Consider the following 13,723-nt stretch of genomic DNA (forward strand, 5'->3'; position numbering starts at 1 on the left):
TTAATAGACATTTGGATAGGCACAGAGATAAAATTGATTTAGCAGTTATGGAGCAAACACAGACATAGGAGATGAGCTCAGATATACGTCTTAGCCTGCATGGACAAGTTGGGCCGAAAGGCCTGTTTCTGTGCTGCATAACTCTATGGCTCTAAAATGTAACACCCTCATTCATTGACAATAGTACATTTGACTGACACTTATACAAACAATAAAACACAACGCTGATCAGGTAATTACTAATCACGGATTGGTAATGAACATTAAGTCTTCACTATTGAGAGTATGTTTTTTTAAATGTTGCAATTGCAGCAGGTTTTCCTGATGTAATAGTTAAACATTTAACCTCAGGACTGATAAGATCGTTTTTGTCGAGCATTTTTTTTTTTTCAAATACAACCACAGCATAATATCACAAATTTACATTAAGACTATAAATAACAAGGAAACCTGGTAAAACCTTGAGCAAGTTATAAATTGAGAAAGTAGCTCAAGTGCATTTATGATATTAATAACCTGTTGCACAAAAGAATCTCTGAAGGTTATTCCAATCACATAGGAATCTCAAAAAAATTGATAGCTTTCATTTAGATGATGCTAATCCCACATTGTACAACCACTGTCCATCCCTGTAAAATTCACCACAATTTAGTGGTGAGAGCGCAGTTGCAAAGACATATTAAAATGTTGCTATCCTGAGGCTTGGTTTGCTGGTACTTCGGATAGATTAAAAACTCTGATATTTTAACAAGCAGGTACTGGAGATCATCCAGGGACTGGATTATTTGTGGGTCAACAATAAACATTCTCATCACACGTTCCATCAAATAATAAGGTAGTTTTCCCCTAATTGTTTGATGGGACTCTTCTGAACTGAGATTGAGCTTCTTGCAGCCGACGAGGATTAGCTACCTGAAGCTCTGTGTAAGCCATCCCTTGACCAAACTGAGGTACAGCAGCCAAAACACCGTTTCTTACGTTGGAATTGTGAATGGATGATGTCGTTTCTGTTCTGTAAAGCTGAGCTTTCATTTCACAGCAGCCAAACCTGCTTAAAAGAATATAGAAATCTCGGCGAAATGGCTTTGTGAAAATGGCGTACAGGAAGGGATTGGCACAGGAATTGATTGGGTAAAACAGAACCAGGAGGATCTTGGAGTTGGACACCGTGATAAAAGGAACCTTGAGAGCTGCTGAAATGGCGAAGAAAGATATCGGTGACATGCAAATGAAATCTGTAAAGATTAGCACCGCCATGCGTTTGGCGATTTTGGTATCACTATTTGTAGAAATAAAGTTGGGGTTTCGAACTGTTAGGTAGATTTTAATGTAGCAGAAACAAATGAATAGAAATGCAATAACATTTAATATCAAAATGAAAATAATGTAAGCTTGTGAGACTGGGGAGTTAATGTCCATCGGGAGGCAAATGCTCACCTTCTGATAATTACTGATCCCAATGAGAGGGAGCACTGCAACAGTGAATGAAAATATCCAGCCACCACTCATGATCACAATGGCGTGGCTCAGACGAAGCTTTCTGTCCAACTGCATGGCATAGGTTATTGTGTGCCACCTTTCTAGGGTGATCGCAGTCAGTGTATACACTGAGAGCTCACTGGCAAAAATGGTGAAGAACCCAGCAGAAGCACAGCCCGCACCAGTCTGCCACTCTATGGCATAGTTATAGTAGCGGCCTTTAGTTCGGATATCCACAGAAGCAATCAGCAACAAATAGAGACCCATACAAAAGTCAGAAAAGGCCAAGTTACACATGAGAAATCGCGGGACTGTAAGTTTATAGCGACTGGTTAATAAGACTACGAGAACAACAATATTCCCCACAATGGCGAGAATATTCATTAGCCATATTATGACCCTTAGAATGTCTTTTCCCACAATGTCTTCACAGGGATTGAAGTCATCGGCTTTTGGGTTACAGATCACATCTACCACATTTGTGCAGAAGCCATAGTCAAAGAAAGGTTCATCGTCATTTAAGTCAAACCATGCCCCATTGTCAATGAAGGCATATTCTTGAGGAAATGTTGAGTTCATCTGCAAAGATCTTTTTGAAAGCAGCCGACTATTCTTAGATTCCTTTTGGGAGCTGATGTTGTTATAGAGCTTGTTACAAACTGCAGACCACTGTATTCTGGAGGAAAGAAAAACAACCGTTTTTATTGTAAATTCAGTGAGCAATGAACAATCGAAAATCAGTGACCTTTAACATAAACAAATGGACCCGTTGGGCCCAAACCTCTCCTGCATTGGTGCAGTGCCCTCTCCACTCTCCTCTCCTCTCCCCTCCCTTCCCCTCCCTCCCCCTCCCCCCTCTCCCCTCCCTCCACCTCCCCTCCCCCCCACTCCATCCCCCTCAACCCCCCTTATCCTCCCTCCTCCCCCCCTTCCAACCCCCTCCCTCCCTAGGAGATAGATTTAAACTTTAAAATGTGAATAACTTAAAAGATATAACACCAATTTCAATGAAACTTCTTCCATTAGCAGCAAAGGGATGGTGGTGAGTAAGGTAGGCCTAAAATTGTCGCGCTATCGTGTACCGTTTTGGCTGTAGTTCAGGAACAAACAAACAAACAAACAAACAAGAGTTTTAGTATATAGATAATAAGAATAATTTCAGTCAGATTTTTTTGTGCATTTAGATTTTAGAGATCCGGTGTGGAAACAGGCCCTTCGGCCCTTCTGAGACCACACTGACCAACGTTCACCCCATCCACTAACACTATCCTACACACTAGGGACAATTTTTCAACTTACCGAAGCCAATTAACCTTCAAATCCCTATACCTTTGGAGTGTTGGTGGAAACTGGAGCACCCGGAGAAAACACATGTGGTGATAGGGAGAACGTACGAACTCTGTACAGATGACAGCCCTAGACAGGATTGAACCCGGGTCTCTGGTGTTGTAATGCAGCACCTCTACCGCTGAATCACTGTGCCACTTTAATTTTCACATTCTAAAATTTCTATGTGGCAAAAGCTTCTTCTGAACTATCTATTGTATTCATTGGTGTCTGTTTTTGGGTCTTGGTTTAGGCCTCCCACACAAATGAAATGATTTTATTTAACATCCATTGTATTGAACCTTTCCATTGTTTTTAAATTCTGCTCACGCTTCCATTTACATTAACTCTACACGTGCAAAAGAATAAACAATACTCACTCCTTTCTCCTCTTGGCATTTTCATTTTCAAATGCACAGCAGTGGCTCGGATATGTCATGCTGGCCTCTCTTAGTTCTACAAAGTTGTCCAGGGGTGGCAACTTTCTTAAGTTGGCAGTGGACTGAGCTATGAGCTTCTTAATAAATTTCAAGCCATGAGTTGGAAGCACACTAATGCCCGTCCTGGAAATATCCCTGTTAAAATAGGAAGGGTGTTCCTTATTTCCATGAACTAGGACGTATATCATGCTGCTGATAACATAAGATATTGCCACCATGAACCTAGCTTCCATAATGGCCATATATATGGACGCTGAGAGTCACAGTTTGGTCAGGAATTTCAGAGATGCAACTGATGTTACGTATTAACTTTGCAGCCAAATGAACCAAACATAGGAAGTACCAATCACCTATGAAATAGTCTCAACAGTGGGAAAATAAATCAGATTAACAATGGATCAGCAACTAGTAGGTGATGCCTTTACATGGCACTGGAGGAGCATTAACTAGCATCAAGTCAGGTTGACATCATGTCTGCAAACTCTGGCAGCATGCATCCAGTTAGTTTTTTCAGCTTATTCAATTGTTTTGGTAACCGCAAAACTAATAACTTGTTAAAATGTTGTGTCTTTACAATCAGGATCATAACATCGCACTGATTCAGAGAACATTGAGAGGAATGGATCAATTCAAAATGAATGGAACTAAACATAGTAAGGAAAGTTATGGAAGAAAATTCTACCTTACGATAATAGAATTATTGCAAAATATTTTTTAATGTTTCAATCACAATCAATCTAAAATCTGCTTAAACATTCTATCAAAACGAATTTTCAGATTAATTTCTCTGTTTGTACTTGTTGAGTGAACCCAGTTTTCTACCAAGGTACAACTCCAATGTCTGCCACATTGACAATTGGCTTACAGAACAGTGGGTCCTGTTGCTCCCACGAAGACATCATCATGTAAATTCTGCAGATTTTGATTACCTGCGAGATTGCTGTAAGAAAAAGCAAAAATCATGAAAGTCCCTGAACTTCCATCACACAAGAGGATGCACACACACATTGTACGTTTCTCCAATCGAGAGAATTCTGCAATAGAGAATATTGTAGCGACCATAGAGAGTGGTCCTAGTCGTCGAACCCTCAGATTGGCCAGCAAGGTCACGTGTGGGCGCGACCGTAGGGATTGGTCCAGAGAGCGACATCGCTGATTGGACAGCGTTGTCATGTGCGCTTTTGGCGCACGAAAAGAGTTAGTTAGGAGATGTCTTCGAAGAAGACAGTGAGTTTTAATGGTTGTCCGTTATCTTGTTAAGAAAACTTTGTAATCGAATATTGCTGTCGCAATAAACTTCTTCAACAAAGAACAAGTTTCCGGACTCGCCATAATATCAAACTAACAACTTACAGCTGAGCCAAATCTGTTCCATTAAACGCATGACCTTGTACTTCCGTGAGGTCATTATTAATCAACTTTCTGTGATTGAAAACAAAAAGGGAAATAGAATGAAAGATTTATTGTTTGATTACCCCCACAGCCATATGCACAGATTAACTACAGGGTATATGATTTATTTTGTTTCTATAAAGTACAAATAAAGAAATAAATACATGATGTTTTATGGCAAGCATTATTTCTATTTGAATCATTCAAAATGAGTAATCCTTGCTTATTGAAATAAGGTTCTGATGCATTGTTTCATATACAGGCCATAGTGAGGATAATGAGGATAAAAAGGGGAATCAATTATAAAGCAAAAGGTGCAAGTGTTTTAAATCTGAAATACACTCTTAAATTTTTCAAAATGTAATGGTTGCTCATCAATCATGCTGCTCATTTGCTTTGCAAAGAAGCCATCAAAACAAAAAGTGCAAAGTTACTTTCCCATTTTGTCCCAAGTAACGTTTTTTGAAAAATCTGCAAAACGTAGGCATTTTGTGTGTTTTTCTTGTTAAGTCGGGACAGTTTCTGTGCGGAGAGCGAGATAGAATCCCCTCTGACAAATCTCAGCAGCAACTCTGGATTATTTAGTGATCTAATGCACATCACCAGCGGCCATGTAATTAATGGAGGGAAGATGAATCTCTCGTCAATCTGTAGTTGTCTATTTGAGATCCCAGAGGTTTAACCATTAGGTCTAATATGGTATAGAAAGGGAATACAGTCAGTACTTTTTCCCCCAGGGTGGAAATGGCAATGACTAGAGGGCATAGCTTTAAGGTGAAATGGGCAAAGTTTAAAGGGGATATGTGGGGCAACTTTTTATTAAACACAGAGGCTGCTGGATACCTGCAACACACTGCTGGGGGTGGTGGTGAAGGCAGATAAGATAGTGATATTAAAGCAGCTTTTAGTGTAGGGGATGGAGGGATATTGGCCACGTTCAGGCAGATGAAATTAATTTGGCTCAGACGTTGACTGCTGAAGGGCCTGTTGTTATCTGGTACTTTTCTATGTGCTATGTTCTAATCTCATTGTAAAACTATGAATGGTTTCATGAATGGGTTCAGTAATAAAAAATTCGTGATGATGTCCAAATGATAGCAGTTAAAAAATTTAAAAACCTGCGTATGCCGGAAATCTGAAATATAAACAGAATGTATTGGCCAGGGTCAGCAGGCCTTTCTGCACCTGGAAAGAGAAGCAGTTATTTTTCAGATTGATGATTCCTACAGCAGAGCTGAGCAGAGGTTTGGCATTTTCAGGAAGAGAAGTGGCTTTGAATTCAGCAGCATATGATCCCTGGAATGTTAACTCTGTTTCTCCATCCCCAGATGCAGCTTGACAGACTGAATTATTCCAGCATTAGCTGTTTTTATTTTATAATAATATTTAGTTTGGACATCATCCAACAATGGTAGCAGCAGCTACTATTAACACGGTGGAACAGTGAAATATTGAGAATCTCCATCTGATGTTCAAAAAGCTACCAGATGCTGTTTTATTTGTGTGTGTTTTTATGTTGTTGTGTTAGTGATTTTATTGTCAATGCCTTCTGCCAAGATGCTGGGCTACAGTGTTGCCTTCATCATTGTCAGACAGAATAGAGACATCCCCATTGGGTACGTCTGGCAGAGCCCAGTCTATGGTTTCTGCATGAGACAATGTCAGTTGATTATCACTCAATCCTGGAAATTTATGGGGGTAGATCTTTTATATGGGGCCGGAGTTATGAAACTGAGCAACAGTTGTGTTAGATGCAACTAATAAGTGATGCAATTAATTGAGGAAGTCTGTGCATGGTGACACTTCTGTCTCAAACCCGAATGTAAATTCCTCAGGGCAAAAATATATATAACACAGTAGTGCTTGCATTCCCAGGTATGTAAGTATCTAAATGGGTCACAAATACATGCAATAAAATAATTTTGTCATGTATGTGTTATAAGCACACCCGGTAGATGCTGTCGGTGTTCAATAAAAAGTCAGTATATGTACGAAAGCTTCTTGTGCCCTTTAGAATTTACTTATTCACAAAAGTGACTCAGCAGGTCAGGCAGCATCTCAGGAGAGAAGGAATGGGTGACGGTTCGGGTCGAGACCCTTCTTCAGACTGAATTTACTTCATCACTTACCGGCTGCACAGTAGTTGCTGCTATATCACATCTTAATACAGTGCATACACCAGTTACACCAAAGGTTTCCAAGTCAAGTCAAGTTTACGGTGCACGAGTACAGTGAGGTCACAGGTACAAAACTTGCTTGCAGCAGTATTATAGATGCATAAACTTAGACAACACACAAGAACAAATTATACATAAATTATAGAAGAAAGTGAAAAGAGAAAAGACTGTGAAATTACAAGAGAATAGAACATGCTGGTAAAAGAAAGACATGCATAATATATATTTCATCATTTCTATCTTAAGAAAAGAGGCTATTGATTTGGAAATTCTGATAAAGAATCACATTTGTCTTTCTCTTTCAAATGCTCATTCGCTTCACTTACATTTTCACCACTTTCTGAGCTTAGTCCAGATAGAAGTGATTTATCTTACTAGTAGATGTATACTTACATATTTAATGTCCCAGTGCTTAATCCCTGGAATGCATTAGATGGAATGATGTGCATGTTTATATTGTCTCGGAATTCACTGAAAGAAACAGTTTAAATTTTAAAAAATTTAGAAAGAAAGATGTGTATTGTTAGGGTAAAAACTTATGGAGACAACTGTGATGTTGTGAGGAAATGATGTATTAACTACAATTACATAAGCTTTTGGTTTGGTTGAATTGCTCATTAATCAATTATCCTTGAAGAGATAAAATGAGAGGCCTAATTATAATGGAGATTTGCATTGCACCAAATTAAAATGAAACACTCCATTCACTGCCTCTAATCATTCCAGTTGAGCAAATTTCCTTGTAGAAAGTGGAAAGCTAAATTGTGCATTTCCACACTGACAAAACCATGATAATCTGCTATGGTGATTCTGATTAAGGATAAATATTTTCTGGAGAATAGACAATCCTCTACTAATTTTAAAAATAATGCTATGAGAGGTTTTCTTTTAACATTTACCTGGGAGATTCAAGTAGGGTTTGAGTTTGTTAACAGTTCCAACAATGTTCCATCCCCCTCAACACTACTGGAATGTCAATCTAATTTTTTGTTGTGCTCAAATGTCTGAGTAGACCTTGAATCAAGGTATTCTGGGTCAAAGATAAGCAGATTGCCAGTTAAGCCCCCTTCTATCCAGGTGTAAAACATACATTTTAATTTGTAGGAAGTAACTGCAAAATGCCCTCTGGTGTAACTTAGAGGGACAGGCAGCATCTCTGGAGAGAAGGAATGGACGATGTTTTGGGTCGAGACGCTTCAAGCTGATGTCAGGGGAGATACATAGATAAGGAAGTGAAAGGTGTAAAACAGGACAAAGGGAATGGAGACCAAGGAAAATGCAGAATAGATCATTGTTAGCTGGGAGAAGGTAACAACAAATTAAACAAAATAAAATGTAGGCAGAGACTGTAAGACTAGTCAGAGAACTGGGAAGAGGGAGGTTTAGAGATAGAGGGGGAAAGCAAGGGTTACTTGAAGTAAGAGAAGTCAATGTTCATACTGCTGGGATGTCAGCTACCCAAGTGATCTATGAGGTGCTGTTCCTCCAATTTGTGCTGGACCTCACTCTGATAATGGAGGAGGCCCAATACAGAAAGGTCAGTGTGGGACTGAGGGGAGTTAAAGTGTTTCATTTTAAATTGGTGCAATGCAGGTCTCCATTATAATTAGGCCTCCCATTTTATTTCTTCAAGAATAATTGATTAATGAGTAATTCAAACCAAACTAAAAGCTTACGTAATTGTAGTTAATACATCATTTCTTCACAACATCACAGTTGTCTCCACAGGTTTTTACACTAATGCTTGATCCATACTCTTGAATAAACACATTACTCTATGCAAGTTAATCAAATGAAATTACATCATTTTTAAGAGGTCTACTTTGGCAAACACATACCTGATATGTTACATGGGGAGCTAAGTGCAAAAGCCTGTTTACTTTTTGAACGAGCAAAAAGCAGATGTTGCCATTGGCTAAGCACAATAAAAGCAAAACTGTATGAAATAGTCAACATTGAGAGAGGACAAATTAACCCTCAGCAATCATTCCTTTAACGGTGGGATGAAATCATGGACAAAATACTTGGAAAGAATGGAACACTTTTCATTGCAAATAACATTTCAGAATTAATGAAATCTTCATTGGTGGGTCCTAAGATATATATATATATTGGTGAAAACCCTGATGGCCTCTGTTAAACCATGAAAGAGGACACTTGTAAAGTTTGTTCGAGTCGGTGACAACATCAATGACCCAGCCTGAGTTCTATAAAGAAAGGGAACAGGTTTAACAGCAGGAATAGCATCCAGGTGAACCAATTGCAGCCTTTGTCACAGATTTGAAAGGTGCTGAAAAATGCTGTAAGTGTGGCACAAGATATTTTGAGATTGCATAGGTTGTTGAATCCAAGAAGTGTGCGAAAACAATTAATTTTAAACAGCCATTTGATATTGCCCAGGCAATTGAGACAGCAGTGAAACGTGCACAGGGTTTGCAACATTACCCAGCCAGGGCCTTGAGTGTTAACAAGCTGGGTGCTGTTGTGATATTGCAAGGACTACTTTGTTGTATCACAAGGACTACTTTGTTTGCCAGCGTAGTAACATGTATATAAGAGAATGAGGTGATTTGGTGGTCACTCGGGTCCAGGTGGCCATGGAATAAACAATAGACAATAGACAATAGAAAATAGGTGCAGGAGAAGGCCATTCGGCCCTTCGAGCCAGCACCGCCATTCAATGTGATCATGGCTGATCATTCTCAATCAGTACCCCGTTCCTGCCTTCTCCCCATACCACCTGACTCCGCTATCCTTAAGAGCTCTATCTAGCTCTCTCTTGAATGTATTCAGAGAATTGGCCTCCACTGCCCTCTGAGGCAGAGAATTCCACAGATTCACAACTCTCTGACTAAAAAAGTTTTTCCTCATCTCTGTTCTAAATGGCCTGGATTAAAGCTCCAGCTTTCTAACCTTTTATACACGTGTACTTGTGGTCCTTCCAGGGTCATAACAAAGGTATAACAGATACTGGACCACGAAGTACAACAGGTGCAGCTCCATTGCATCTTCTCTGCAATGTCACAACTAGCTGAAGGGAAGAAGTCAGGGTTGTACTAATACACAGCACCAGTGTAATGACTGGAGATATGATGATGACTTTACTGTAATTGTGGTATCGAGAATATCTGCCAATAGTTTATTTGAAAACAAAGACAGACTATGAATAAAGTGAAGAAACTGATGACAAATTATAAGCTTTGTTCACGTGAAGTGAGTTTTAATCACTGGCAATGAAGGGTAGTGAGTGTGACTGGAAATTGGCATTGGTGCTGGAGTATCAGTGGTGTGTGAGCAAGAATTCTAAGTGATATTGGCCAGATGATAGAGTGAAGCTGGAGAAGTCTTTCTTTTTCACATTCTACTCAATCTTCGAAAGCAGAAAAGGCGATAGCCATATGTCAATTTTGAGTGAGAAATCATGGAAAGAGTGTAAAGCTCCTTCACACTGTTCCTGGGCATCAATCCAATTTGATAGTGTAGGAAGGAACTTCAAATGCTGATTTACACCGAAGACAGACACAAAAGTAGGAGTAACTCAGCAGGTCAGGCAGCATCTCTGAAGTCTGAGGAACGGTCTCGACCCAAAACATCACCGATTCCTTTTCTCCAGAGATGCTGCTTGAACCCCTGAGTTACTGCAGTCTTTTGTGTCTTATAGAAACTTACAAAATTCTTAAGGGGTTGGACATGCTAGATGCAGGAAGATTGTTCCCGATGTTGGGGAAGTCCAGAACAAGGGGTCACAGTTTAAGGATAAGGGGGAAGTCTTTTAGGACCGAGATGAGAAAGTTTTTTTTCACACAGAGAGTGGTGAATCTGTGGAATTCTCTGCCAGAGAAGGTAGTTGAGGCCAGTTCATTGGCTATATTTAAGAGGGAGTTAGATGTGGCCCTTGTGGCTAAAGGGATCAGGGGGTATGGAGAGAAGGCAGGTACAGGATACTGAGTTGGATGATCAGCCGTGATCATATTGAATGGCGGTGCAGGCTCAAAGGGCCGAATGGCCTACTCCTGCACCTATTTTCTATGTTTCTATGTTTCTATGAGACGGGTTTTTGATGATGCATTTTCTTGCATGCGAGCTTAGTAAACTATTTATGTACACTTTGTTAACCAGGAATGTTCTTAGGTGTGGCAACACTTTACTGGACTGTATGTAAGAAAATAATTTCACTGTGCATTTACACACATGACCACAAAAGCTCCTTTGAAGTTTTGAACCTTTATGATTCCAACCAGTGCAAGAAATCTATCAATGACTTTCGAAAAGGTATCAAGTATACCAAGACAAAATTCCAGACTCAATCCGGAGTCCCAGAATAGTCACACAGACACCTGTCAAATGTGCAAGGTTTGCATGCTAGAATGGGCTACAAAGTGAAGTTGAGCAGCATTACTAGCAACAATGTGCCTCTCCCCAACAAGCCCATTGTCCTGGCAGCTTGTGGCTAAAGGGATCAGGGAGTATGGAGAGAAGGCAGGTACGGGATACTGAGTTGGATGATCAGCCATGATCATATTGAATGGCGGTGCAGGCTCGAAGGTATATTGGGAAGAGAACATGGACAAGAAGGAAGAGTATGCATTAACATAAGTACCTCTAGCTAGCTTGTGATGAACCAAGGAGCATTCAATGTGTGGAAGACAACACTCAACTGAAGCAGAATACTATGTCCTGGTTCTTCAAAGAAAGGCCTGTATGTTACAGCAGAGTAAAGGAAGGTAGACTCCTTACCTCTGATGATTTAATGGCACAGCCAGAAGGAGAATCAGTCATCCCACCCCTTGGCATATAGCATGTTCCCCATCAGATCCAGTTAAACATGTTTCAAAGAAGTACTCAAAGATCATAATCATCATAATCATAATCATACTTTATTAGCCAAGTATGTTTTGCAACGTATGAGGAATTTGATTTGCCATGCAGTTATACCAATAAAAAGGAACAAAACACACAAAATACATCTTAACATGAACATCCACCACAGCGACTCCTCCACATTTCTCACTGTGATGGAAGGCGAAAAATAAAGTTCAATCTTCTTCTCTTCTTTGTTCTTCCGCGGACGGGGGCCTCGAGGCTTCCGTTGACGGGACGATCTTGGCTGCCGTAGCCGGCGGTCTGACCCTCTGTGTCGGGACAATCAAGCTCCCGCATTGGGGGGATCTCAACTCCCCCGCGCCGGGCGATCAGACCCCGGGTCGGGGCTGGTCGAACCTCCTGTGACTTTGGAGCTTCCCAACATCAGTCTCTACCTGAGACTGTGAGCTCCTCGATGTTGAATTCCGCAGGCCGCGGTTGGAGCGTCGATCCCAGGCAAGGAATCGCAGGCTCCGATGGAAAGTTGGGGCTCAGAGTCAGTCTCGAGCAAGGCCTCCAGCTCAATGATGTTAGGCCACAGAGCGATGCTAGTGGGAGTTGTGTACAGGCCACCTAACACCTAACGATCGGAAAAACAATCGGATCTCCGGCAAGGTAAGAGATTGGAAAAAAGTTTCCCCCAACTCCACCCCCCCCCCCCACACACACACACATAAAACAAACCAGAGAACATTAACACATACTTTTTAAAACACACTAAAAATAACAAAAAAGACAAAAAGACAGACAGACCATTGGCGAGGCTGCCATCGCTGACGGCGCCACCCGGTGGTTTATGCTTACCTAGTACTGTTGATTTGGGATAACATTTTCCATGGGCTACCGTGTACATTATCTACCTAGATGATATCTTGGTGACTAGAAAGACTAAGTAGCAACAAAAAGAACCTTTGATGATTCTGAAAAGCACAGTTGCAGAAGGACAAATGTTTCTTTGCAGCCTCAATATTAGTATATTGAATATTTGAGGGACATGAAAGGACAAGCTTTAAAAGGGAAGGTTAAAGCAATATAGACACAAGGAACTGCAGATACTGAAATGCTGCATTGAACACAATGTGCTGGAGTAACTCAATGGTCAGGCAACGTCTCTGGATGACACGGATAGGCAACTTTTTGGGTTGGGACCCTTCTTCAGACTGATTCTTTGAACCGAATATTTGGTCACACCCCGTTTCTTTCTCTTTTTCTCCACTCACCTCTCTTTCCTGACCCGTGCAAAACCAATCTCCCATGACCTCACCCCCTTTTCCTTCCTGCCCCATTCCATCTCTCTCCCTTCCTCTCAGCCTACATTTTCACTTCTCTTTCATTTCTCTTCTCTCCTTATCAACACCCTTTTGTCTCCTTATCTTTTTGTCTCATGTAGCCCAAATTGATCATTCTTTTGTAACCCTATTCTTTATATGTCTAGCCTTTGTCCACTCTGATCAGAAACCGCCACTTTTCTGTATCCACCTATCACTCACCAGGCTTTGTTCCCACCTCTTTTCCAGCCTTCTCCCACGGCAATCAGTCTGAAGAAAGGCCCTTAACAAAATGTCGCCTTTCCATGACCTTTGGATGCTTCCTGTCCCACTGAGTTACTCCAGCACTTTGTATTCCAGGTTAAAACAATATTGAATAATAATAATAATAATAATGCATTACATTTATATAACGCTTTTCATATACTCAAAGACGCTTTACAGAGAATGCATTTAATACAACCAAATGACAATGTTGAAGAGTTTCTTAGGACATGTTAACAGCTCAAGCATTATCTTCAAAATTGAAAATGACTTTTGTTGCACATAGTCTTCCAGGTCTGCTTGTAATGGTTAGGAAAAAGAGATTCCAGCACATGGCCTCCATACCATCAACCTTTCAGTTAATATCACTTTTATATAGGCACATGGAAGTGCAGCGAATAGAGTGCTGTCGGGGAGGATTTAAACTAAAGTGGCAGGGGGATGGGAGCAGGAGCAGAGAGACAGAGGGGTGTAAAATGAGGGTAGAAGCAACAGGTAGCAAGGTGAAAAGTAA

The 13,723-nt window shown here is 40.6% G+C and overlaps 1 protein-coding gene across 1 annotated transcript in view; it reads right to left on the reverse strand.

The window, feature by feature from the left end:
- Window positions 1-623: 623 nt before the first annotated feature.
- Window positions 624-13,723, reverse strand: part of LOC144596481 (follicle-stimulating hormone receptor-like) — a 138,331-nt gene continuing 125,231 nt past the window's right edge. Inside the window, exons 6-10 of the mRNA XM_078404787.1 lie at window positions 7,208-7,285; window positions 4,599-4,667; window positions 4,111-4,185; window positions 3,186-3,380; window positions 624-2,155 (exon numbers count right to left, since the gene is read on the reverse strand). Coding sequence (XP_078260913.1) covers window positions 847-2,155; window positions 3,186-3,380; window positions 4,111-4,185; window positions 4,599-4,667; window positions 7,208-7,285 — 1,726 coding nt within the window. The 3' untranslated portion in view covers window positions 624-846. The remainder of the gene's footprint in view (window positions 2,156-3,185; window positions 3,381-4,110; window positions 4,186-4,598; window positions 4,668-7,207; window positions 7,286-13,723) is intronic.

The sequence above is a fragment of the Rhinoraja longicauda genome, chromosome 9, assembly GCF_053455715.1.
Source record: "Rhinoraja longicauda isolate Sanriku21f chromosome 9, sRhiLon1.1, whole genome shotgun sequence".
NCBI classification, from domain to species: Eukaryota; Metazoa; Chordata; class Chondrichthyes; order Rajiformes; family Arhynchobatidae; genus Rhinoraja; species Rhinoraja longicauda.